We start from the raw sequence: 27142 nt of genomic DNA, 5'->3' as shown, positions 1-27142 counted from the left end.
GTAAGCGAAGGAAGTTATTTTCCCTCTCATTACTGCTTTTCCTGCTTCCCAAAGAACACACACTGAAGTTTCTGGCACGTCGTTTTTTTCTAGATATAAGGACCATTAACTTTTAAAGTAGCTGATAATCTCGGGATCTTTAAGTAATGATGTATTAAATATATATATATATATATACACATATAATGTGAGTGTGAGAATGGAGCGGGCGGTACCTTCAACATCACAGGTAGGCTTTATTTCTTTCTTCTTTTTTTTAAATCGCCTTGCAAAAAGCAGACTTTAAAGTTAATCAAAAACTTCATCTAAAAGCGTTAGAGGAAACATCTCGGCCTGCAGCTGCAGAGGAGCATCCCCACCTGCAGGACCGTAGACTGCCGAGCTGGTTTCTGATCACAATCAGCAGGGAATTTTAATGATTTTCACCTTGGTTAATTACAATTTATTTCTAATTTTCTTTCAGGTGCAATCTCTCCAAAGCTGGAGAGGTAGTGTGCCAGAAGAGGAGCAGACTGAAACCTGACATTATTGAGAAAATACTTTTTTTAAGTAAAAATCTATGACACATCACAAAGTTGCCAAAGCATTTTTCTCATAATACATTTTAATACAACTGTATAAAATCACTAACACAATCACTATCCGTTGCACAAGCACACCCTCCCTAATACGCTCCCATTCCCGCTACAGATGTAGCTGTTAGTAGCCTGTTACTGTCATTACAGACTGGTATACTTTAAATTACACCATAATTCTGTTGCGTAAGCCAATTTTATCTAACAGCCCCCTTTTTTTATTTGTATCAACAACAGTAAAGGATATTCAGTCAGGGTGGAAGACATATCCTTTATTAAACACTTCATTAAAAATTAGACAGGGATGACAGACGTGCAGTGAGGAAGCCATGTCAATACTGTCCTTCTGATGCATCAGATGCCCACAGCCAGCAGATGGAGCTCTTTGACTGTGTCAAATTTCATTCACCCAATTTCATGCATTTGTATCAAACGTTGACTCGGTGTTTCATGAGGCCTTGGCTTCACCATCCCTACTATTTGTACTGACTTTTGGCTTTTTTCTGTCTCCCAGGAGTGGTGTGTGGACAAAAGATGCCCCCAGGTGTTCATGCACCTTTTATTGGTTCTGGGGTGAGGGAACTCAAGGTTAAAAAGAGGTTAAGGGGGACTTGTGGGGAACAATTTTCAATAGTTTTTTACTGATTGGTTAGATTATTTAGTATGATTTTTTTAGTAGTAGTTTGGGTTTGTATATATATGTATAGTCTCTAGGAAACTTTTAACGTAAATTTTTTTCCATTATTTCTTTGTATATAGTTCTCTTTGGAAACCCATGTAAATGGTATAATCCAATTAAGCTTGTCTACTATATAAGCAGTCAGTTTTAGTCATTCTGGTTGGTTGGTGTAGGGTGTCTTGATGAAAATGGCAACAATAAAGTAACTTAACGTCACGTTAACGACTGTCAAATTCCATGACAGTGTCCAAAAGACGCTGGTGGAGAAGGAAGTGTTAAAGTACTGTGGGAAGATAATTATGGTGAAGGGCTTGATCTATCAGTGGTATCACCACTAGGAAAGTTTGTGCTACTCAACAATCATAGGAGAGTGAAGATTGAAGGAAACTATAGTCTTTTAGTACGAAAAATTCAGCAAAAAGATCAAGGTGACTGTAAGTGTTCTTGTTATGTTTCACTGTTAAAGAGTGAAGGAAGACATGGTGTGAAATTAGATTTACCATATAGCGTTAATGTTGTAACTCTAGTAGTGATGAATACTAATAGGACTGGAGAGTCCTACATGGCTAATAAAACAGGGAACTTGACAACCATGGCATGCCATTGACATCACCACTCCAACCAAAAAAGGCAATAATGAAACTAAATTCTCCCCCGCAGTTTTGGAGGCTATTAGTGCATCATGTTTGCTTACAATTACACTTAGATTACACAGTTTATCTTCCATATAATTGTGGGAAATGGAATACTGGGACCCAATATCCTCCTGAGAGGAGAAATAGTAGGGGTGATATAGTGTGGTCAGGATCTGATGTTAGTAAAGTTCCTTTAAATAAAAAGTTTGCTTTGTTCAATAACATGAAATTGTTTGCAGTGCATGGATATTGTACACTAGTTCTGAATAATGCAACCTGGGAAGATCAAGGAAAATACACATGTACTTATTTTAATGTAGAATTTAAATTTGTACCTTTTCAGAATTATTAGAGATCAGGATATACTATCTGCAAGATGATTCTTGTGACACAAAGTTTAGATTATATCCAAGTGACTGTACCCACAGCAAAAGTGCAGAAACAACTGACGGTGATGTCTACCCTAAGGGTGACTGATGACAGACAGATGACAACTACAATTTTGACTTCAGGAATGGTCAAGGGTGTTAATATATCAACGCCAGTGCCTACAGTAATTACACATCTAGCTAGAACAAATAGCTCCACAAGAGTAGAAACAAATTTAATTTCTGTTATTTCTGAGACTCGTGCTGGTGAAGTTTTAAGAGAAGGATTTTCCACTAACACAACTACAAGTGCCTTTAGTGACAACACATTCTGTAAATGTAACACAGACACCTGTAGTGACATATGTGACCTCTAAAATTTTGATGATGAAAAATGACACCCATAACAGGTATGGGATGTTTATGGGAATACCAGACTGTGACTTTTATATGATGCAGTTTGATGTAGTTAAACATAGGGCTACTGATGATCAACATACAGTTTCTTTTCATGCACCAATTTGTGCACAAAGTAGAACGTTGATTGTTAAGAATCAAAGTTTATTGGTGAATGTGACAATTGAAAATTTTAAGAATATTTGGTGGATTTGTAGAGATAAAACCTAGATATGTTTGCCCTATGGATGGACAGGATGTTGTTACATGGCAACAATGAAGCTTCCATGTGCAGTTCTGACAGTTCAGAAGGCTCAGGGGTCAGTGTAGTTTCAGTATACTGCTATTCCTGAGACAAGGAAGAATAGGGCGTTAGCGCAGTTTCATAACTTGGAATTTTATCATTGGAGAATAAGTTTGGCAGAAAAGTGGGGAACTGGTATTTTTCATTGGTATAGAGTGATATTTTTAGCAGATCACATTAATAATATTACTTACACCCTGCAGGGTTTTGCCAATGAAACTATCAGAGGATTTGAATATTAATCTAATTCACAGAAGAGTCTCAGACTGACATTGCTGAAACATGGCATGGCTCTAGATTATATTTTGGAGAACAAGTGCACCCTGAAGAAGGTGAGGACTGGTTTCTCGATTTATCTTGTATTCTATTGGCTAGAGGAGGTTTGACAGACAGCTCTTTCAGCAACCCAAGAGAGAGGAAAAATATCCAAGAGCAGAAGTTTTGAGAGAGCAGAGAATGTGTCTGAGTGTGAGGGAAAGTGACCAAGTCTGAGCACAGAGTTTTGAAAGGAAGAACAATATATTTTAAAGCAAGAGGGGACTTTCTGAGTGTGCGATCAGAGTTTTGAGAGAGAGCAAGATGATATTTGAGCATGAAAACCCGACATCTTGCTCTCAAAGCAAACAATTATGCTCTTGATTAAAGATAGAAAAATACCCCCATACATAAAGGATTTAGTCTTAGGTGGATAGATAATATTTTATGTCTCTTATTATGTAGATACATACAGGTGACCTCGAGTGCTTATTTTTTGTTTCTGGAGGTGAGAATTGCTAGGCACGACTTAGGCCCAAAGGGGTCCGATGGGTCGATGGCTCTTTTGGGCATTTATGATTCCTTTTGGGGCTCTCATATGTGTTTATTTAATTTCAGTCTTATGTAGTTAGTTTTTTTTTCAAGACTCTAAATTATAGTCTCGAAGAGGGGAAATATATAGTATCCGAGTATAAGTATTCTATAAGACACACACAGGTTTTTTTACCATATAAGGCTCTATGAGCTGGGCAGCTGCCAGAGGCGGGGACCCTGGCGGTCTGATCCTCGGGTGCAGAAGCTAGCTCTAGGGACGTGGAATGTCACCTCTCTGGTGGGGAAGGAGCCTGAGCTGGTGCACGAGGTTGAGTGGTTCCAGCTAGATATAGTTGGACTCATCTCGACACATGGCTTGGGCTCTGGAACCACTGTCCTTGAGAGGGGCTGGACCCTCTTCCATTCTGGAGTTGCTCCCAGTGAGAGGCACCGAGCAGGTGTGGGCATACTCATTGCCCCCCGACTTGGTGCCTGTGCGTTGGTGTTTACCCCGGTGGACGAAAGGGTAGCTTCCCTCCGCCTTCAGGTGGGGGGACAGGTCCTGATTGTTGTTTGTGCTTATGTACCAAACAGAATTTCAGAGTACCCAACCTTTTTGGAGTCCTTGGAGGGGGTGTTGAAGAGCACTCCTTTCAGGGACTCCCTTGTTCTGCTGGGGCACTTCAATGCCCAAGTGGGCAATGACAGCTAGACCTGGAGGGGCGTGATTGGGAGGAATGCCCCCCTGATTTGAATCCGAGTGGTCTTTTGTTGTTGGACTTCTGTGCTCGTCATGAATTGTCCATAACGAACACCTTGTTCAAGCATAAGAGTTTACACATGTGCACTTAGCACCAGAATACTCTAGGCCACAGTTCGATGATTGACTTTGTAGTTTTATCGTCAGACTTGCGGCCGCACACTCGGGTGAAGAGAGGGGTGGAGCTATCAATTGATCACCACCTGGTGGTGAGTTGGCTCAGATGGTTGGGGAGGATGCCGGTCAGGCCTGGCAGACCCAAGCGTGTTGTGAGGGTCTGCTGGGAATGTCTGGCAGAGTCCCCTGTCAGAAAGAGTTTCAACTCCCATCTCTGGCAGAGCTTCAACCATGTCCCGGGTGAGGCGGGAGACATAAGTCCAAGTGGGCTGTGTTCTTGCCTCTATGGTGGAGGCAGCCAGCCGCAGCTGTGGCCGCAAGGTAGTCGGTGCCTGTCGTGACAGTAACCCCCAGACTTGTTGGTGGACACCAGCAGTAAGGGATGCCGTTAAGCTTGAGGAGGAGTCCTATAGGGCAGAGGTCCCCAACCCTGGTCCTCAAGGCCCACTATCCTGCAGGTCTTAGATGTCTCCCTGCTGCAACACACCTGATTCAAATGAATGGCTCAGTTGCAGACTTGTGCAGAGCCTGTCAGAGAGCCGTTTAATTTGAATCAGGTGTGTTGCAGCAGGGAGACATCTAAGACCTGCAGGATAGTGGGCCTTGAGGACCAGGGTTGGGGACCTCTGCTATAGGGCCTTTTTGGCCTGTGGGGCTCCAGAGGCTGCTGATGGGTATCGACAGGCTAAGCAGAACGCAGTTTCGGTGGTCGCTAAGGCAAAAAGTTGAGCATGGGAGGAGTTTGTAGAGGCCATGGAGAATGACTTCCGGATGGCTTCAAGGAGATTCTGGTCCTCCATCCAGCAGCTCAGGAGGGGAAAGCAGTGCTCCATCAACACTGTGTACAGTGGGGATGGGGGGCTGCTGACCTCGACTCGGGATGTTGTGAGGCGGTGAAGAGAATACTTCGAAGACCTTGTCAATCCCACTAACACATCTTCCGATGAGGAAGCAGAGTCTGGGGACCCTGGTGTTGTCCCATCTCTGGGGCTGAGGTTGCTAAGGTGGTTAAAAAGCTCTTAGATGGCAGGGCCCCGGAGGTGGATGAGGTCCACCCAGAGTTCATGCAATGCTGCAGAGGCGTGTCAGCCAAGACAGCCCTACAACATCCAGAGCCTTAAGGGACATCGGGAACAGTTCCCCTGGACTGGCAGACTGGGGTGGTGGTCCCCCTCTTCAAAAAGGGGGACCGGAGGGTGTGCTCCAACTACAGGGGGATCACACTCCTCAGCCTCCCTGGTAAGGTCTATTCAGGGGTGCTGGAGAGGAGGGGCCATCGGATAGTCGAACCTCGGACTGAGGAGGAGCAGTGTGGTTTTTGTCCTGGTCGTGGAAAAGTGGACCAGCTCTACACTCTCTTCAGGGTCTTGGAGGGGGCATGGGAGTTTGCTGAACCAGTCTACATGTGCTTTGTTGACTTGGAGAAGACTTTCGACCATGTCCCCCAGGGTCTCCTGTGGGGGGTACTCCGGGAGTATGGAGTGCTGGCCCCCCTTGTACGAGCTGTCCGGTCCCCGTACGACCGGTGTCAGAGCTTGGTCCGCATTGCCGGCAGTAAATCAGAGTCGTTTCCAGTGAGGGTTGGACTCCGCCAAGGCTGCCCTTTGTCACCCATTCTGTTCATAACTTTTATGGACAGAATTTCTAGGTGCAGCCGAGGTGTTGAGGGGATCCGGATTGGTGGCCTCAGGATTGGGTGATCTCTGATCTTTGCTGATGATGTGGTTCTGTTGGCTTCATCGGGCCGTGATCTTCAGCTCTCACTGGAGCAATTCGCAGCCGAGTGTGAAGCGGCTGGGATGAGAATCAGCACCTCCAAATCCATGACCATGGTCTTCAGCCAGAAGAGGGTGGAGTGCCTTCTCCGGGTCAGCAATGAGGTCCTGCCCCAAGTGGAGGAGTTCACGTATCTCGGGGTCTTGTTCATGAGTGAGGAAAGGATGGAGCGGGAGGTCGGCAGGCGGATCGGTGCGGCGTCCGCAGTGATGCAGACTTTGCATCGGTCTGTCGTGGCGAAGAGGGAGCTGAGCCAAAAGGCAAAGCTTTCGATTTACCAGTCGATCTACATTCCCACCCTCACCTATGGTCATGAGCTATGGGTAGTGACCGTAAGAACGAGATCCGGAATACAAGAGGCCGAAATGAGTTTTCTCCGCAGGGTGGCCGGGCTCTCCATTAGAGATAAGGTGAGAAGCTCGGTGATCCGGGAGGGGCTCAGAGTAGAGCCGCTGCTCCTCCACATCAAGAGGAGCCAGATGAGGCTAGGATGCCTCCTGGACGCCTCCCTGGTGAGGTGTTCGGGGCACGTCCCACCGGAAAGAGGCCCCGGGGAAGACCTAGGACACGCTGGATGGACTACATCTCTCGGCTGGCCTGGGAACGCCTCGGGATCCCTCCGGATGAGCTGGTGAATGTGGCCGGAGAGAGGGAAGTCTGGGTTTCCCTGCTTAGGCAGCTGCTCCCGCAACCCTACTCCGTATAAGCGGAAGAAAATTGATGGATGGATGGATATAGTGTGTGAAGGCTTGTTTTACTTTAATATGCATACATTTTTAACATCGTGTAAAGCACTTTGTTTTGCCTTTGGCAAGAAAAATGCTTTATAAATAAAGTTTGATGTGAATTGATTAACAGCTGCACTTTAATTAACCACTGAACAGCCACTGACAGAACAAGACAAATCCATTTTCAGTAAATAAAAATTCATGAAAAAATATAGAGGCAAACGTTCCACTCTTGGAATAGCTTGAATAATGAGACAACTACATGTAACACACATAAGTTATTTATTTGATGGTGTACAAGGTGTCCTTATTAATGGACATTTAAGATGACTTATCTTAATTTTTATTTAACCATAATAACATGCTAATATAGCGTTAACTTTGTACATTTAAATAGTTTCTACCAGCTTTAAATGTCCAACATTTACCTAACTTTCCGTTTCTCCACTCTAACCAATGATGCCTGTTTTTAAATTCCCCTACCTGACTCTCAGTCCACAAGACCGGCCAGGTAGAAGTCTCTTCTACGAGGAGGCGCGCGCGCACACACACACAGACTCACCGGGGCCCCGTTTCAGAAAGCGGGTAAAACAAACTAAGTTTAAAGCGCAACTCTGGGTTCACCAATTCTGAGGTTTCACTAAACCCGCTTTCTGAAAACAGGGCCTAGGTTGGACCACAGCGTCAGACTCTCCTCCCCGCCCGTAAGTGTGTAACTGTAGTGTGTAACTGTAGCGTGTAGCTGTAGTGTGTAGCTGTAGTGTCTCCAGAATCGACAGTGGAAACAGCACCAGTAGCAACACACACACTGACACAATGAAACAGTGTGATTTGACTTTGTTGTCTTTTCATGTTTTTTCTCTACATTCCCTCTCCACTAACTACTCGTACCGCCCCCAAAAAAAATCTTCTTCCTCTTCTTTTTTCTGCTGCATCTTCTTCTTCCTCTCATCCGCCACTCTTTAATTCGCGGTTGTCTAGCAACCAGCCACCAGCTGATAGGACCGCAGGTCAGGAGCAGGACAGACGGCCAAGCTGCTTTCTCTCTGCGGCGGCTCAACGTCACTTTTGACGGAATTCCTCATGGTCTAAACGGGCCGGCTTCGTGGCTAATTTATGACCGGGAAAGTGAAAGTTATGTCACGAAACATGTTGATACGCATCTTTGAGCATTTTTTTTGTGGTTATACGGAAATTTGTGACCTTTTCTAGTGGGTATACGGCGTATACCTGCATATCACGTAGACTACACCACTGATCCAATCCTATTTTTCTTTGAACAACCGGGGAAAAAATGTAAGACGGATTACGGGATCCGCTGTCCAGAAAAATGGATTACGAAATCAGGATTGCTTTTATCCGGATTATTTTTTTAACAACCGGCCCATGGGCTTTTTGTAATTCAGAAATTGTTGAACAGAGATTGTTCTTGTTTGTTGTGAAGGGCTAGAAAGGAAGTCGTGACTCGGTTATTTCCGCCGTATTCAACGCACATGTCGGACAGGTTGGAGTTAATAAACCTCGTGTTTCACATGGTCCTGTCATGTAATCTGGACTACACATCTTACATTCCTGGTACTGTAGAAAGCGCACAAAGTTAGTTTTTACTTGATCACCATTCATTGGTTTCCACATGTTACTATAAATAAAGTTTCTGTGATTTAAAAAAATTCTGTTCTGGTAAGTCTGGGTGTGTAGCCCCGCCCCGCGGCTCCCTTCTCCTTCCTGCTCCTCCGGTCGGCCGGCTACATTCCCTGCTACTGTACAGCCCGAGAAACGCTGATCAGAAAGCGACGCAGCGCAAAGAAACCCCAGAAAAATGGTAAGAACTGATAGGATGCGGCCCTTCGTATTGAATTTTGTTTAGGAAAAATGGACTAATATGCGGTTCGGATCCTGCAGGTCACCGGCACACCGTTAGGCTGGACGGCGCGTAGCGTGTTGTTAGCTAGCATGGCTGCCGCTCCTACTAGCACGCAGATTCCAATGATTATTCGATGTTCCCGGTGCTTCAAACAGCTCTGGTACCACGACTTTACCACCTGTCATTAAATGAACTTAATCGGTTTAACAGATATTAAATGGTGTGGTTTTGAGACGGTCCGACCCACACCGAGCTGGGCCGCCCCTGCCCTCCGGCCGTGTGGCTTGAGGCGGCCATCTTAATAAGGCTATGCTACTGCCTGGCCTATCAACCCTCACACCGGCCCGGACCGAACCAGGCCAATGGAACTCAATGGACCGTGGTAGCGGGACCGGGGGGCTCGGTTTCTCCCACGTTACCGAGTCAGACCATGACGGTGCGGCCTGTGTGGGGGCGGCCTGCGGGCTCCTGAGCTATTAGTGATTCACCGCTCAACCGGTTGCTCTCAAACGTTTGCTTTGTTATTTATAACATGTACGAGGCGGAAACTGGCGAGGTGATTACTTTAACCAATAATTAATCTGTTTCTTGTTTAACTCATTTGATCTTCTGAATGAAATGTAAAATTTTGTTTCACATAGCAGCTACGGCATGTGGGCGTTGTGAAAATGACGTTGGGCTGGTGTTGAGACCAGTTTCCTGATCGAGATCCGTTTCCCGTCCAGCTCCGCTGAAGCCTCGTCCGTCCACACGGGAAAGAAGTGCGTTGTTTTCAACAACCACAACCGTTGTCATGATCGTAATGACAAATCATTGCGACATTTTTTTTATCTCCCAACCTGGAAACTAAAACTCAGAGCCCACATTTCTCCTGTTACCGGCAGCACGGATTCAGCATTTCAACACGTCTGCTTATTTGTTCGAGGCATTTACCTGTATAAAGTCAGAGTGGATTGTATGTGAAGGTGGAATGATGACTTTAGTTTGCATTCCTTATTTTTCCTGCAGCTTCACTGTTAGCTACGTTCTCCAGCAGTTCCATGGTGTGATCTGTGTCGTCTTTAGACGTTTGTGTAGCACATAATACATTTAAAATATGCATTATTTAAATTATTGTGGGTGTTGGCAGATCACAGGGTTTGACAGCGTTGGATTAGTGAGCGCTGAAGTAAAAACAGCTCCTTCCACTGGAAAACGCTGTCAGTTTGATGAGGTGCTAGAGGAGACCAGGTTAGCACACATCAGGTTGAGAGGGTGGTTGGGTGTACGCATCAAATACACTCTTAAGCAGCACAGTACCACTAAGCTTGGTAGTTCCTTGTGAGGAGAGAAAAGTGTTACTTGATAAAATGTCTTGTGTATGTTGTGGAATGACTAGAATGTGTACAAATATGCAGCCTACAGGTAACAGAATCAAGCCTCACTGACTGGAGAGTGTCTCCCAAATGTCTGCTGAAGGTTGCAGGAACGTTACCTTAAGCTGATGCTTCCTGGATGTCGACATGGAAAGTTTTTCTAAGCATTCCGCAAATGTTCGCTGGAGGTTGCAGCCCACCGTCAGGGGACTTTCCTCCAGCGCTAAAAGTTCTACCTTCCCCGAACCCTCTTTTCCCTTACCTGTCATCCTTTGCTCCACGGACCACCACAGCTCCTGCACTCGGAAAAACTCACTCATCTCAGGCATTATCGCATTTCCAAGCCAATCTTAATCCTGTCGTGATACAAGTTTTCCTCGTGCTTTTAGAAATATACTGGAAAGTCAATGTTTTCAGCCATGTGGTTGTCATTTTAACTAACACATCCCTCACTGTCAGGTTCCGTCGTGATGGCAACCGAGCGAATGCAGCGCCTCTTTCCCGCCATCATCCAACCCTGATCCGGACTGTTAGTCCAGACTACTTCAATATTACATTACTCTGTACAAATAACTACAAATCTATTAATTATTTAAACTTGAGTTATCAAATTTTGGGTCACCGAGCAATTATAGTTCTTTCTGGTGCTGGTAATTAATAATTATTAATTACTATATAAAATATAATTGCAAGCACCAGAACAGATTAACTAATTTAAACATGGATTATTTTAGCTTCTAAACTTTATAAGGAGCTTAAAACAGTTATGCTCAAATATTAAGGATAAAATATGTAATAAATACTGTAAAAAAGTTAAGTGATTTCTAAATATTTGTTTCAAAAATTATCTACGAGGTTCAAATAGAACCAAAATCCAAATCTGTTTCTATTCAGAGGTTGCATAAGACATTTTTCATGATATTAGTGATTATTCAAATTAAAACTCAAAGCTCCATCAATACTAAACAGATGTTCATACTGTAATTTTATTTAAAATTAAAATCTAAACAGACTAAACAAACAAAAAACCCAGTTCTTACTAAATGTAATAGATAAAACTCTGTATCTAAACATTTTATTAACAAAACAAGCTCCAGCTGAGTCTTTCAGAGAAGCAGAAACACTAAAATGGTTGTAAATAAGTACAGCATCAACAAACACATTCAGAGTTTTTCCCCCTCTAGTAAGAACTTTAGTTAGGACTTGTAGATATAAGAAAACATCTACAAAACTCCCCAATCATCATACTGATGTTGTAAAATGTTTCCGTCTATTAAACATCTCCACAAACTGAACAGAAAACTGGGTTAGTTTCACGTTGGTCCCAAAAGATGGTGACATATATGTTTCAGTAATCAAGTGGTCAATTAACCAACAGCATAAAGCAGATAACTTTTTACATGATGTTTCCTGAAAAATCAGCAGCACCTGTAAAGAAAGACGGATGAGAGCGATTGTGTTTAAAATATGTTTGTTCACATTAAAAGCAACGTTTCTGGAACATGCTGTTTGCTGCTTTTACTGCGTCCCGGTTGTATATACTGATAAAATGCCTATAAATATAAAATATATAAGAAACAGGATTCTTTAATGTTTTATTTTCCACATCCACCAGCGTGTGACAGTCTGCTCAGGTGCATGTGAACTTCAACACAGTATGTACATATGGGTGTGTGAGACGGTGTTTTTATCCGCCCAGCTGTAAGGACTGTGTGTCCTCTACAACTGCACCAATGCTCTATTACTATTACTATTATTCTTATTATTACTATTATTCTTATTATTATTCTTAAAAAAGAAGAACATAGAAAAACTAAAACGAAAAAAAAGAAGAGAAAAACATCCAAAAATATTAGTTGTGACTTCTGATACCTCCTGATAAATTAAAATATTAACTCTCAATCTGCAAATCTGTTGGCAGTACTGAGGCCTTAAAGGGTAGTGCACCCAAAAATGTGTTTTTTGAGCTGTAAACATCACAGTATTACGTAATTGTGATGAAAACCACCTATACTGTTGATAAAATTTGTATTTTTAAATTTATTTTAAAAACAGGATTTTATGGGTTAAAAATCGCTCATAATGCTCTCCACAGGGTTTTTATTTCGTTACATAGAGAGGTTATCTACGCCACGAGTATTTTAAAAACCTCGCAGCCCCTCCCTCCAGATGCAGGTGGGCGGGTCCTCACCTTGCAGGCATAGAAAACCACGCCCACCAACACTTATCTGGCTTAGATTCGTTAGTTTCAGACTTCTCTTCTTTCACAGAGTTTCTGATGAAATGTTCCTGCAATGGGACGGATTTGTGCTTTTGAGGGTGTAAAAGTAACACAGGACTTTATTCTTTACCTGCTGATCCTCATCTTGCGACAGACAGCAGCTCAAATCGTAGCAGCAGCAACTTCCTGCAGCTGCCACAAACTGCCGCGAGTCTCCACAGCTTTCCAGAGCTGCTGGAGCTGCTGACAGGCAGCTAACAGCGCTAACGGCTCAGGCTGATATGTTCAGGACCACCTGGTTCATGTGTAGCTGAGGAGATTCAGGAGGGAAAGTCTTCCACCTCAAAAACACTCTGTGGTGTAGCTGCTTTGTGAATCTTGCTTTGCGTCGTTCTAGTGGCTGCTAAGCTGCTGTCTGTCAATCATTTCTGCCCGGCTATCCCGCCCCTCCCACTCTCCGCCCCCTGATCACCCGTCACCTCCCACTCTAATCCTTGCTGTTTCAGCCACTTTTCTAATTCAGCAGTTGGTGGAGTTACGCCAAAAGTAGGGGGGTGTAGTTCCACTTTAAAGACACCAGCACCACCGCCCTGCCACAGACGGAAGTTTCATGTTAATATGAAATAACCCGGTCACTTGTTTATTGTACATATAAACACAACTTTACGTTCATATGGATTCATTCATACAATATGATTTACATTTGTAACATCAAAAATCGTAACTCTGAACGCATGGCGGCTTTTATTTTGCCGTGACGGTGCACCACGATCATTTACACGTAGCAGAAACCCTGGAAGTGTAAAAACACTGAAGTAAAAGTTAAGTCTGTTTTTTTTGTTGTTGTTGATCTGGTTATGACGTGACTGGTTTTTGTTAATGGTAGAGTGGGTATGAAGTATGGAAAGTAGGTGCCTTTAGTTTTACATTGTCAGAAAAAAACAGCTCACTGTGTTGTTGTGGAGGAACATGAGTTCCAGACTATTTGTGACCATTATATGTTTAAAATGCAACTCTGTTGACATGTTTTGACATCTGAGAAAGGTTTTCATTTAGCTTCATATAAGTCATGAGTCATGGCCAAGAAAATAATGGAGTAGAGAAAAAGATATTTAACGTTAAAGTGCATCAGAGGCAGGGCTCAGTGGCCCCTAACTTTAACTTTTAGGAGCGCAAGCAGAAAATTTAGGGGCGCTCACTGAAATCGTCTTGCAAAGCAAACATTCACATTTCCTCTCATTTTCACTGCATTAGTTATAAAAACTTGAACTAGCAGCTCCAGCTGTTCTCTGATCAAGAATCTACAACATGTTACACAACTTTTTAAATATTTTTGTCCGCACTCTTCATTAATAGACGTTACTATCTGACGGTAAGCCAGCGCAGGATCCTCCAGCAGCAGCTTTGTACGTTTCATTTTCAGCCTGGTCATGAAACAGAGGCGAACGTCGTCTGAATGCAGCTGGGAGCTGTGTGCTGCTCCGAGAAGACCAAGCCTCGTATGAGTGCTTTTGGACGGGGTAGGGGTCTGCACAGCACCCGCTCCTCATTGGGAAGAGTAAACTGTGTTCGTCTTCTTTTCTCCTATTAAAGTTAGTTTGACACCAACAGCTAATTTGTGCATTCCTGTGAACTACTGGGCTGAAGAGGGGAGCAGAAGTTTGTTAGAGACAAAATAAATTAAATTATAACTTCTACAAGAAAAAAACCGGCAAATGTATTGGTCGCCATTGCGCGAGTAGATGAAAAATTCACTCTCACTGTCTCACATTTTAGTCGCAGTAATGGAGCGCTGAGAGGGCTTCATAAATAATATTTTGCCAGTAAACATCACTCATTGTATTGTTTATAAACTATATTGCCAAAAGTATTGGTTCACGTGCCTTGACTGCCTTCCCTGTTAACTTAATAGATATCACATTCTTAATCAGATGAGTTCAGCATGACGCTGGCCCACCCTTTGCAGCTATAACAGCTTCAACACTTCTGGGAAGGCTTTCCACAAGATTTAGGAATATTTTTGGCCATTCCTTCAGAAGCACTTTTGTTAGGTCAGACACTGATGCTGGACAAGAAGCTCAGCCTCCACTCTAATTCATCCCCACGGTGTTCTATCGGGTTGATGTCAGGACTCAGTGCAGGTCAATCAAGTTCATCCACACCAAGATCCTCATCCAGGTCTTTATGGACCTGCTTTGGGCACTGGTGCACAGGGATGTTGGAACAGGAAAAGCTGGGAGCAGTCCAGAGCTGATCTGGAGGCCACATAAAGTCTGGTGGTCTGTAGCAATCGGCTCCGCAGAAAGTTGCAGACCTTTGTGCAGTATGAGCCTCAGCATCTGCCGACCCTGCTGAGTCATGATACCGCTGACAGTCGACTGTGGATTATTTTGGACTATCCTTGGTGCTCGGGTGGCATTCTGTCACGGTACCACGCTGGAATTCACTGAGCTCTTGAGAACGAGCCATTCCTTCACTTATGTTTGTAGAAACAATCTGCACGCCTCGGTGCTTGATTTTTATACACCCGTGGCCAGGAAGTGATTGGAACACCTGGTTTCAATTGTTTGGATGGGTGAGTGAATCCTTTTGGCAAAATAGTCATTATAGCAAACAACTATAGTCTAAATGTAAAGATAAATTCATCAGTACAACTGGTACTTAATGCATGCTCCATAGAAAGAAAAATTCACAATGCAAATTTAACATAAAATAAATAAAATACCATATCTTCTGGACTATAAGTCGCCTCAGTTATAAAATCCGTTATGAAGAAAGGCAAGTTATTTAACTACACATCAGCACACAGAATAACAGGTTTCTTGTAGGTTAACGTAACACCATCGTTTCCTCCAGGATTTTTTAAAGCTGAGGGAGAACTAGCCTCCTTATTACACTTAATAAACAGCTGATTGAGGTGCTGAGAAAGTGTGACAGTGTTGACATCACATTTGGCATTTAGAGACACCGACACCACCGCGTACACAACCCCGTCCTGCCACCAACGAAGATTCACCTTAAAAACTAAATAACAGACGGAGAAGACACCGACGTCCCCCCTGAGTTAGTTTTGTCATCAGCACTGACACAAAAAAGTTCACATCAAGCTAAAACACAGTGTGTGTGTGAATGATGGTAGACAGGATCAGTTAAGTGTTGAAGTTTGTTTTAGTTCAAATTCTTTCCCTAAAGAAAAACGTGACTGAAGCTGAGCTGATTGTTGTAGTGAACTGTGGAATGGGAGGCTGGGATATACTGGGATGCTGCTATGTAAATAAAAACAGAAAACAATGATTTAGAAATGTCATCAACCCATATTTTATTCCCAATAGAACATAAACAACATACCAGATGTTGAAACTGAGATATTTTATCATTTCATGGAGTAGATAAAGTTTTAGGTTATAATTTTCTGTAACTGGCATAAAAATGAACAGCAACAATGAAATTAGAAAATTAAGATAGTTTATCTAACAATGTTATAGTCCTTTTATTTCACTTCCACACAGAAATGTGTTTCTCTTACTGGTTAATGTCGTCTTCGTGTTGTCTGATAAGCAGCTCAGTACGTTACTGCTGTCATGTGGTTTGCTGAACACCATACAGCCCAGAGCTGGTTTAACCCGAAAACCCTCGTATCGTAACAGTCGCGGAGATGCGTCAGTCCCAGTTTGACTGTTATCACCAGAAACCTTTTTTCAGTGTGAACTGGAGCAGACTTGTTATTCCAGTTGGATCTGACGAGTGCACGTGTGCTGCTGCTTTTCTGCAGGCATCAGGTGTGACAGTGAACGATGAGGTCATCAAGGTGTTCAACGACATGAAGGTGAGGAAGTCTTCGACTCAGGATGAAGTGAAGAAGAGGAAGAAGGCAGTGCTGTTTTGTCTCAGTGAAGACAGGAAAAAGATCATTGTGGAAGAGGGAAAGGAGATCCTGGTGGGAGACATTGGAGAGACTGTGGACGACCCCTATGCCTGCTTTGTCAAGCTCCTCCCCCCCGATGACTGTAGATACGGCCTGTACGATGCCACCTATGAAACAAAGGAGTCCAAGAAGGAGGACCTGGTTTTCATTTTCTGGTACAGTACTGTTTGGGGTGGGGGTGTTGAGGGGTTCTACCAGATCAGTCACCGTCAATCAGTTCAAGATGGTTTGTTTATATATAATTTAACCTGCTCTTGTGAACGAGTATTTTTTTAGAAAACATCTTTTTTTAGATCTATTGGGTTTTATCTCTGCTTCAGTTTGTTTCCACCTGACACTGAAGCGCTCTAGACGGAGAGAGCGTTTTGTAAATGCTCCCCAGGTTACCATGGTAACTCTTGTCTGCAGCAGCTTCATGCTCAGATATGTTCTCTTATTAGCAAATTTTTTAACCCATAACACTCAGCCAGATCCCTGGCACCCCCGTAGGTGATCTACAGAAGCTTTTCCAGGCATTTCTATCCCGTCCAGGAGGTTTACAATCCAGCCACTACACGTAGTTTTATTCAGACTTCAGTGATCTATGTGTGTCTGAAAAGAAGAAAAATAATGCTCCTCTATGGCTGGAATAAAGCCAAGAAGACGTTTCTGAGTTGGAGTTGGTTTAGTGAGGATAGCAGGTAAATAGTAGCATAAATAACTAAAAATGAGAAAAAATTGGAAATATGGAAAAAGTTTCTGTTGTTTCAATGCCAATATTTTTCTCCTGAAAGCCAAGACTTGAGAGAACGATGCAGACGAGAAAAGGCTTGGTCACTGTTGATCTGTTTCTTCTGGTCGGCCTTTATGCTGCTATATCTGTTCATACATTCATTTTACATCATTTTAGCCTTATAATCTGACGGCTGAGGCTGATCTAAAACAAGAGATGCATGTTGACTTGGATTAAAAGTGCTCAGCTTCTAAATCCAGTTTCCTATATTAAAAAAAAAAATAAATGGCTCAGAATTTTAGGGGTAAAGTGCCAGCTGCTGGTTTGCTGTGATCAACCTTTAAAATCCCCAGAGTTTAGGTGACCAGCTGCAGTTTACAGGTTAGGTTGATGTAGCTGCAGTGGATTTATGAACCTGCCAGTAGTTTTTTGATCGTCTGTACATATAATTAGGTTATTTGTTTTTATAAAAACTCACCTTGAATTCCAGATGTAAACTCCACTCCTGTTCAAATGTTTATTTAAATAGTGCTGTATGATAACCTGATTGGGTTTGTCAGACACCACCGACCAAACGATGTTGAATTTTGGTCCATAACCATCAGTTTCCTGCTGATCAGAGCAGCTTTTCTATTTGCAGGTAGAAGTTGTGGTGAAGCCGACTACACAGAGTGCCTTACTAAAGCCTTTAGTTTTAACCTTACTCAACAAACACACTGCATGTTTACTTGAAAATAAGTGATACCCCTGTTGTTTACTCTTTTATGTAGTTTAATTCTTTATTATCTTGTTTTTCTAAAGTCCTTTTCTTATGCTGCTGTTTGCTGTTGATGTCGCTGTAGGACTTTATGAAAGATGATCTCAGTATTACAGTTGAGTAATAAATTGCTGGTATTAAAATGTTTTAAGATTGGCAGATTTTATGTGTTTTGGTATTTAATTTAAAATTCTTCTTTTAAATGTCCCATCTCAAATGGATGTCCTCCTGCTTCACAGGGCTCCAGAGAGCGCTCCGCTGAAGAGCAAGATGATCTACGCCAGCTCTAAAGATGCCATCAAAAAGAAGTTTACAGGTGAGCATTGGGACACCTGTAGTCGCCCGAGGTCCTCAAATAGTCAAAACATAATGCTGAATTATGAGCTGGGGAAAATGAAGATGTGAAAAATGAACCAGGTTACTTGGGTTAGAGATTGGTCACACATGCTACCAAAAATGTTATGACTTTTTTTTTCCTCATTTCTCAGATCCAGGTGAAAATCATCTCTGAAGTGTATTCTGTGTTAATTTCCTCTGCACCCGAGCTCGGAGAAGAATAACACGGTTATTAAGAAAAAAACAACAAAAAGCTAAGAGAAGGTGTTAGTCTTCAGCTCTGATTGGCTCTGATCCACAGCTGTAGACAGAGTAGTGTGTTAGTTTGAAATTAACAGCGGCGCATGTTACTGTAAATTTCCGCGTTCCGTGTGCACCGCGTTCCGGCTGCGCCACGGGTTCATTCTTACCTCCGCGGCGGGTCGGTTCGAACCAGGAGCTTGTCAGATGTGCCCAAGGTTGTGGTCAGTGTAGCTGAATTAGCGAGATCAGGAAATCACAGGAGAAGTGGAGAACCTTGTGATTCTCCACTTCCAGGATAAACATCTCGTCGTCCATGATGGGGGAAAAAAAACCCTGAGACATCCTGACCGATTAATGACGTAATGTTTACATAGTTCAGTGATCAAAAATCTGCACGGGAGTTTTTTTTTGGTGGGGGGGGAATTTACACTTTTACACTGCTCCCGTCTCATTTTCTGAACAAACCATTGACTAAAACAGCTGCGTTAGCTCTGGAGGCTGCAGCGTAGCCATAACGTGGCACACACGGACCCGGTGGAAATTGGCCGTAGAACTAGGATAAGGTAGAATTTGCTCATGTGGTTGTTATCTGTTATCCTCAATAATTTAAGAGTTTTTCACCGTACCTGAGCAACATGAAGCAGAAAAGCTGGATGAGAGTTGAACCGCTGCAGCTTCCTGTCTGTGCGGCGTCACCTGTGCTGACCCAGACAGAAGTTCAGGTTATGACGTAAAAAAGAAAGAATTCCAATGCTGTGCAGCTTTAAAATATAGAATACAGATTAGGTGTAGATGTTAATAAAACATATAAAGAATATGGTATCAATTTTAAGCGGTTATAGGACTCAGAAATTCCTACAGTGACGATAGATTCTGCTTGTTCAGCTGTGCGCGTTCCACTGATGGACGTGACGTTCTCGGTGTAAAACTGAAGCAGGAGAATTACTCCGGCTGCTCCTCGCTAGACCGTGAGTGTTTCCATCTTCACCTCCCTGTGTGAGTTTTGAAAAAACTTATATTTTTGTCTGATTTTCAGCTCGTTGGCGTGTTTTCCGACGTGTGCAAGTCAACTCTGTGCGCATGCTTGTGTGAGGCATCAGGTGGGACTCGCAGAGAGCAGCTATGACCTGCCGTCATGTAAATCACATCAATAACATCAGACGGTTCAGTTTTTAATAAAAGACGGATTAAAGTTATTTCCAGTAGCTTTGCGCAGTATAGAAACCCAGATCAGAATAAGTTAACTATCACTGTCAAATGACTAAAATTTTTAACCAGATTAATCACAACTTAGAAATTAATCATGATTAATAACCATTCGCAAAATTTGCCAGTTTTTACAGCACGCCAATGCAAACAAATATTTAGTGTTAACTGACCTTTCCTTGAGTAAACGTTAATGTCCAAGGGTCAGTAAATACAGCATTTAATGTACTTTTATATGTTGTTCTGCATCATCTCTGCCATGTTCTAGATCAGGGTTATTCAGTTCGGTCCTATGAGCACCGCAATCCAGCAGGTTTTCCATGTATCCCTGTTTCAAAACACCTGCATCAACATAAATGGATATAACAGCCAATCAAGTTCTGCACAATGACTAATTAATTTGAGTGCCTGTTATTTTGAAAACATTCAGTCCTTGTTAAACATGGGGGTGCCCACAATCAGCTGTGCTAATGTGGGAGCTAATAAGATGCTAAACAGGAAATCTTTAGTTTGTTTATACTCCGACTTCGGGTTCTTTTTAATGGAGAAAGTTAAAGTGACAGAAGCAATGCAGTTTTTTTTTTTTTTTTTTGCACACACTCTTATATTTAAAAACAAAACAAAAAAGAAAATCTTATATACGGGTCTACATACAAGAAGACAAAGTTGGGGAAAAATCTGGTTGTGTTAATCTGATTTCTCGTAATCAGATCATGCTGTCTATATGACTGAAGTAATCTGATAACTGTATCTATGTGCGTGCAAACGGGCTCTATGACTGGCTGTGGTTCGGAGTGATGATGCTGAGAAATGGTTTCGCTTTTTGAGCTGATGGCATCATATGATGTCACATTTTCTCTTGGCTGTCTGACCAATCCGCTGTCAGTTAAAAGGAGCCTGTTTACATGACCATAAAATCTGATAATGCTAAGTAATCGGAAAGTAAAATGATCAGATCTGACGTGTTCACATGCAGAAATGTGATCATCTCAATCGTCGTCATAGCCATGCGCAGTGACAAACGATGTTTCCAAAACAACCTTGTTTTGTTGGTCATGGATACGCCTACAGTGTTGCCGTTAGCTTTGTAAATTTGTTGGCTAACAAGGCAGAAAATGGGCTACAGACTGCTGCTTCACTTACACTCCATTAGCAGTAAACGATGGTTGGTGTTCATCTTCGTCTTGCCGTGATAGTCTTCTGCTTTTCCCAGTCTGTCACCTGATTTTTCTTTATTTTAATTTTTTTAAACCAAGACGTTAATAGCTGGGGTGGATCACTTTATTTGACTTTAATATGAATGCAGAGCTTTGAATCAGCTGTGAGAGAAAAGAGAAAACAGAGAAAACAAACAATGAAAGATGAACTCTGTTCTCTACATTCACTGTAAAATTCAAACAGACCCTCTGGAACCAGCTGGATGCAACTATGATGAACACGTGGCAGGTTTTATTGATCCTATAGCACTCTCGCCAGCAGCCGTATGCTCACTCGTCCATAAGTTTTCTGCATTAGGTGGTCATTTTCCTTCTCAGAGGATCAACTGGCACCTCAGTGAGCCCAGTGATGACATCTATTATAAAAATAATAATACATTTTATTTAAAAACGCCTTTCAAACCAAGGACACTGCACAGAAGAACATTAAAACATTTAAAAACAAGAACAAAACAGAACAGAGGACAACATTAAGATGGTGTGTGTGTGACTAGATGATGTGTGTGTCTGAACAAGTGTGTTTTGAGTTGTGATTTGAAGAGTGGAAGAGAGCCTATGGTACACGGATATCAGGGGGAAGAAAGCTCCAGAGGTGGGGAGCAGAGCGGCTGAATGCTCGGCTCCCCACAGTGATGAGGCGGGCGGGGGGACAAGAAGCTTGAGAGAGGAGGAGGACTGGAGTAGCAATGTGCAGGAGGTCAGATATATGTAGCGCGGCCAGATTGTGGATTGCTTTGAATGTAACGAGGAGAATTTTTAAGTGAACTCTTTGTTTTATGAGGAGCCGGTGAAGTTGTTGTAAGATGGGGTGATGTGGTGAGTAGTAGTATTTTGGAAATGAAGGGTGAATTGGAAATTGGACTTAGGTTATTAAAATTAGTGGGGTCCAAGCCAGTTTTTTTTTTTTTTTTTGTTTTTAAATAGGTGTGACGGTAGCAGTTTTGAGTGCAAGAGGGACGGTTCCAGAGATTAGGGAGGAGTGAAGGATGTTGGTGATGAGGGGAGCAAGTGAGGGGAGGCAGGTTTTAACGAGCTGTAGGGATTGGTTCGAGCTGACGGGTAGAGGGTTTGGATTTGAGGATAAATTCAGAGATGGAGACAAAGAAACCAGTGGATTGCATGTGGTGGAGAAGAGAGTCAGGCAGCTTTGTAATATTGGTGAGAAGAGAGTTTTGGAGTTGTGCTGATTGGACTGAATTACACCAGAGTAGTAAGCGGAATTTATAGCATTACATGATTATTCTACATTTCTTTGTGTATAGTGAGTCCAGTTTTGTTGTAAAGTCATTCCAGTCGCCATCCTTGGGATTTGAGTTGACGGAGGGCAGGAGTGAACCAGGGTGCAGAGCGGGTGAAAGAGATCTGGTTTTAAGTGGAGCTTGAGCATTCAGAAGAGTATGGAGATTATTGTTATAGTGAGAAACCTGGTCATCAGGTGAGCAGTTGGCATGTGGACTAAAGTCTCAATGTTTATGTTCTTAACATTGCGGAATGAGAAGGTTCGGGGGAGAATGATTCTGGACAGATGGAGGTTGACAGTGGGGCGGTGTGGCTCAGTGGATAGAGTGGTCGTCTTGTAGAGGGTTCAATCCTCAGCCTGTTGAGCTCATGTCGAGGTGTCCCTGAGCAACACACTGAACTTGACCTTTATAGTGAGTTAAGAAATTAATGTATTGTTGCAGAGCAAAACTTTCTAGACAGGATGAAAAGTCTTTGGAGAGAGCATTACTGTTATTGTCCATATGAATATTAAAGTCACCGAGAATAATTGCATATGAAGACAGAGATGAGAATAGTGTAAGGAGGTTAAAGAAGTCATTTAAAAAGTCCTTGTCAAGTGCTGATGTTATTAGATGGTAGCAATAATTGTAGGAGAGGATCCAGGCAACAGTGAGGTAGAGTAAACAAACCCTGGCAGAGCTGACTCTTTGAGTGAACCAAAGTCTGGTACAAAAAGTCTAGCTTTGATCCGCATCTGATCTTGGATCAGATGCCCTTTGCTGCTGAGACAGTGGATGTTAAGGAGGCGGAAGCTGACAGTGGTGGAATTGCTCTTGACCAAAGTCAGCCGAGCTAGGCAGGCTGGACAGGACACTGATTAACACCCCGGCCAGCATTACGGGAATGGCGCAGTGTAGTGGACCAAGTCGATTTTATGGAGTAAGAGTCATTTTATTGGAGCTTACCATGCGATCCACGGTAAATGTAAGTGGACAAGGGCCACAAGGAGCCAGTGTATTGTCTGGAGAATCCACATCGCTTAAGCAAGCCAAAGGGTCCCAAGTGAGAATCCGTTCAAAATTAGACACAGGTAGAACTGCCTACAGAAGGCCAGCATCGGTATGACATGTAAACCGATAATTCCATAATCACCGGCCAATCCGACCATCCAATGCTGTACAAAAATGGCTCTTTGGATTGGAAAGGCTGCAGACCCCTGAACTGAACACATAAACAGGTTTATCAGCAGTTTTCTCTTTAAACAGCAACAGTTAAAATATTTCTTCATGTATATTTATAAAATCAAATATTTATGAGAAAGAAGGATGAAATGTTCAGGATTTACTAACTAAAAGGTAAAAAGTCAGCAGGATGAATTTAAAGCTGTGAAGCTGCTTCCTTCTAAACACAGAAGGAACAATATGTGATGAATATCAGCATCAGGTGAACAGACAGAAAGCAGGATGAGAATCTCACAGCTTCTAGATGGTGAGGAGAGAGAAATATTCACAATATGCACAATAACTTCCATCCATGCACCTTCACTGCTTCATTATCCAGATTTCTGGATATAATTTCTCTAACCTTTCATTCTTAGCTTGACTGCACCTGCAGCCACCGCTACCGGGAGTTAAAGGGTTAACATCTCGTTTCCGGGTGTAGCGTCAGGTCTGTAGATGTAACTATAAACATGTGTGGTATCCACAGAAAGTCCAGAATCTCAGCTACCAGTAAAACCATTTCTGGGTCCACCAAACAGTTAAATCAACAAACATTTACAAGACCAGGTTCACAAAGCCTGAAAAACATGTAAACAGAGATGATGTTTCCCCATGAACACGAACAAACGGCTCCTCTACTGAAAGCTCACATCTCACAGATTCCACAGCTGGAAGTTTCATCTCGCTACGACCAAGATTCACCGAACCAGAGGCAGAAGAAGACCCGATTTATGCTTCACGTTTGTAAAAGTCAGAAAACATGTCTTACACTTACACTTTGCTGTCTTGCTTAAATTAAAACCACATTTATTAAAATAATAAATAAATAAAAAGTTTCTCATTGTCTTTTAGGAGCAGTTTCCCATAAAAAAAAAAAAAACCTTAACGCGTGACAAAAGAAACTTTAAGGCATTAATTAATCGTTGCATTAACGCGTTAACGTGCCCAGCCCTGTTTATATCTTTTTATTTATTTTCTTTTATCTTAAGGTGTGTAATTATATATTAAATCCTCCGGCATAAACATTTTTCTTGATTATATTGTAAATAATGTTAATCAATAAAAAAACAAAAAAGACAAACGTTTCTCCACCTCCTAACTCCAATCATCAGGCAAGACTGCGTAACTTCGTGTGTGTGTGTGTGTGTGTGTCTGGGGGCGTATGAACAAAGATTTATGATCCTGTGGTGTTGGATTGTCTTTAGACAGAAATACTTGCTGATCCTGGTCCTCTTACTTTTGCCAGGATCGGTGTGTTTCTGATGCCAACATCCGTATCAGCTCAACTCTAAAATATGATCACAGTGATTTTTCCAGATCTATAAGTTATTTTAAATGTACGATATGGATTTTTTCTCCATAGAGTCTCAACTTTTCTGGATTTGGGTTGTGATTGTTCTAAAATGATGACTGTAATATGTGGAGTTAATCGGAGGTTGCACTTTTAAAGGTTGACATGAGGTAGCAGCATCAGTACAGGTTCAGGTCTTTAGTAAACCAGGGTGTGTCAGATAAAACCATCACTTGTCTGTACATTACTGTTATTCCGGTTTATCCTGGTTGTGGTGACCTCAGCTATGTTATTGCCTTAAACTGTTTTGTGATTCGTTGATTGAGGTGTGGTGTCCTGAGCCCTCAGTGACTCTCAGGTGTGTCTCCTCAGGTATCAAACACGAGTGGCAGGTGAATGGGCTGGACGACATCCAGGACCGCACTACGCTGGCTGAGAAGCTCGGCGGTAACGTGGTGGTGTCTTTGGAGGGCAAGCCGCTGTGATGTCACAGTGGCAAGCTGAGCGGAGTCAAGCCAACCGCTGTGCCATCAGGACCGAAGCAACCAACCCCACCTGAACACCGCCACTTCACCCAGCAGCTTGCTCTGTCTATATCCATGTCATGAAGGAGTTAGCGTCTTTAGACCTCCTTGTTTTTGTTTTTGGTTCTTTTTGCTTTTTTTTCCCCCCAACATGGAGATCTCATTAACATAATTATATGCAAACATCTCCCAGTTTGTTGCTATGTGACTTCTGTTCACCTGGCAGAAACAAAACGACAAAAAACACTACCAAACCCCAGAAAGGTTGTCTCTCGCTCTCGCTCTCTCTCTCCCCCTCTCCCTCCTCTCTCTCTCTCCCCTCTCTCTCTCTCTCACAGCCAGAGTTTTGCCAAAAAGTCTACATGAAGGAAGCAGCCACGTGTGGGGAGAGAGCGCCACAAAGCACTGCCTCCTGCCGCACACGGGTCGCACTCATGACGCTTTTTACATATGACTTTATTTATTATTGTAAACTGTTGTATCCTTTCCAGTATATTCAACCAGGCAGACACATTGTGTTAGACTATGCATTCAGGAGATGATGAATATCCAGCACTTTTTGTTGAGACACTACAGGTTGAGACATAAAAGATCCTGATGTTAAATTCTCTGTATTTATGTTCCCACACTAAGGTTTGTTTACCTCAGTTTTCATACTTGTCACACTTCCCATCGTTTAGCTGTTTGGTCGTCGCCTTATTTCAGTTTGAATGTAACCGTCACAGCAGAGTTAGAGTGCACTTTTGTTTTGTAAAGAAGCACTACAGGAAGCAGATTTGACCCCAGCAGTGAGAGATGACCCCCACAACAATATCTGGAGCCTTAAAGTGGAACGTTGTTTCTGAGATCACAGGAAGCCACTTTGCAATAAAAAGCCTGTGGCAGATCTGAAGCCTCCCGCTTTGTCTCTGCTTCCACCAATCACAGAGCAGATTCACACACACTGCTTTACAGGTACTTCCTGTTTGTGATCTTAAATGTCCGGCAGGTTCAACACCTGCTGGTGAAAAGGTTCTGCACACAGATCACGAAACACCTCAGTTTTGATAGAAGTAAAGGAACATGTATCAATTCAATTTAGCTTCATTTATACAGCACCAGCTCATAAAATCATCTCAAGACAGACAGTCCTGTTCATTATAGTGCAATCTGGACCAGTTGGAGAGGACAGGAAAGGGGTCAACCAGCAGCAGAACTTTAATCCAGAGATTCCTGCTGAGGAAGAAGACGAGCACAAATGAAAGACAACTTTAGATGTCTCTACATTCTCCAGCAGAGAGTGGTCTGATAACTGAAGGGTCTGCCTCCCGTTCTACTTTTAGAACCTCTAGGAACCACCAGTAAATCTGCAGTTTGAGATGGAAGTTCTCTGTGGGGGGGAAACTGGAACTGAGATCTTTAAGAGCTAATGGAACTTGATCACTAAGAGGTTTATATCTGAGGAGAAGAATTTTAAAATCTATTCTGGATTTAACAGGAAGCTGATGAAAAGAAGATAAAACTATTGAAATGTGATGTCTGGTGTCATCAGAACCTCGTGGTTTCCACTGTGACCTCAGTGTAGTCCGTCAAACTCGACAATAACTTCTGAAAATCCCTTAAACATGTTGAGGGCTTAAAGTATTCCGGTACCGTACCGGATCTCCGCCTTTTCACTATGATTCAGGAAAAAAAACTTAACTATGGGTATAGTGGTTGAGATTCTGAATTGACTCTGAATTGTAGAAAATGAATTGAACAATGAACAATGTTAGAAATTACACGTATTCATCTTGGAAAATAAGCAGAACTTGCTGCTGCATATGTTTTCAGTGTTCAGCAAATAGTGACAATATGCCACACTTCGTTTTTCCCGCCGAGTTAACCTGTAGCGTGAACGTTATCTCCGAGTGGTCTTGAACGCAGCATCCAAGCCGATGGTTG

At 42.6% G+C, this 27142-nt stretch overlaps 1 protein-coding gene and 1 non-coding gene across 2 annotated transcripts; both read left to right on the top strand.

The window, feature by feature from the left end:
- Nucleotides 1-8812: 8812 nt before the first annotated feature.
- Nucleotides 8813-26105, top strand: cfl2 (cofilin 2 (muscle)). The gene is made up of 4 exons (XM_041971220.1): nt 8813-8949; nt 16340-16647; nt 18201-18277; nt 25068-26105. Exons 1-4 carry the CDS (start codon nt 8947-8949, stop codon nt 25178-25180), a joined length of 501 nt encoding a protein of 166 aa, XP_041827154.1. The 5' UTR covers nt 8813-8946; the 3' UTR covers nt 25181-26105.
- On the top strand, nt 20536-20621 carry LOC121631897. Its single transcript, XR_006008829.1, has one exon. It is a non-coding gene; the product is annotated as a small nucleolar RNA SNORD53/SNORD92 (small nucleolar RNA).
- Nucleotides 26106-27142: the final 1037 nt, after the last annotated feature.

The sequence above is a fragment of the Melanotaenia boesemani genome, chromosome 20 (assembly GCF_017639745.1).
Source record: "Melanotaenia boesemani isolate fMelBoe1 chromosome 20, fMelBoe1.pri, whole genome shotgun sequence".
Taxonomy (NCBI): domain Eukaryota; kingdom Metazoa; phylum Chordata; class Actinopteri; order Atheriniformes; family Melanotaeniidae; genus Melanotaenia; species Melanotaenia boesemani.
This window is presented reverse-complemented; position numbering and strand designations above follow the sequence as displayed.

Bases quoted from the DNA above. Each gene is read 5' to 3' on its own strand.
- cfl2 (XM_041971220.1), top strand. The intron at 16,648-18,200 runs GTACAGTACTGT...CCTGCTTCACAG, and splicing joins GACCTGGTTTTCATTTTCTG to GGCTCCAGAGAGCGCTCCGC. The intron at 18,278-25,067 runs GTGAGCATTGGG...GTGTCTCCTCAG, and splicing joins CATCAAAAAGAAGTTTACAG to GTATCAAACACGAGTGGCAG.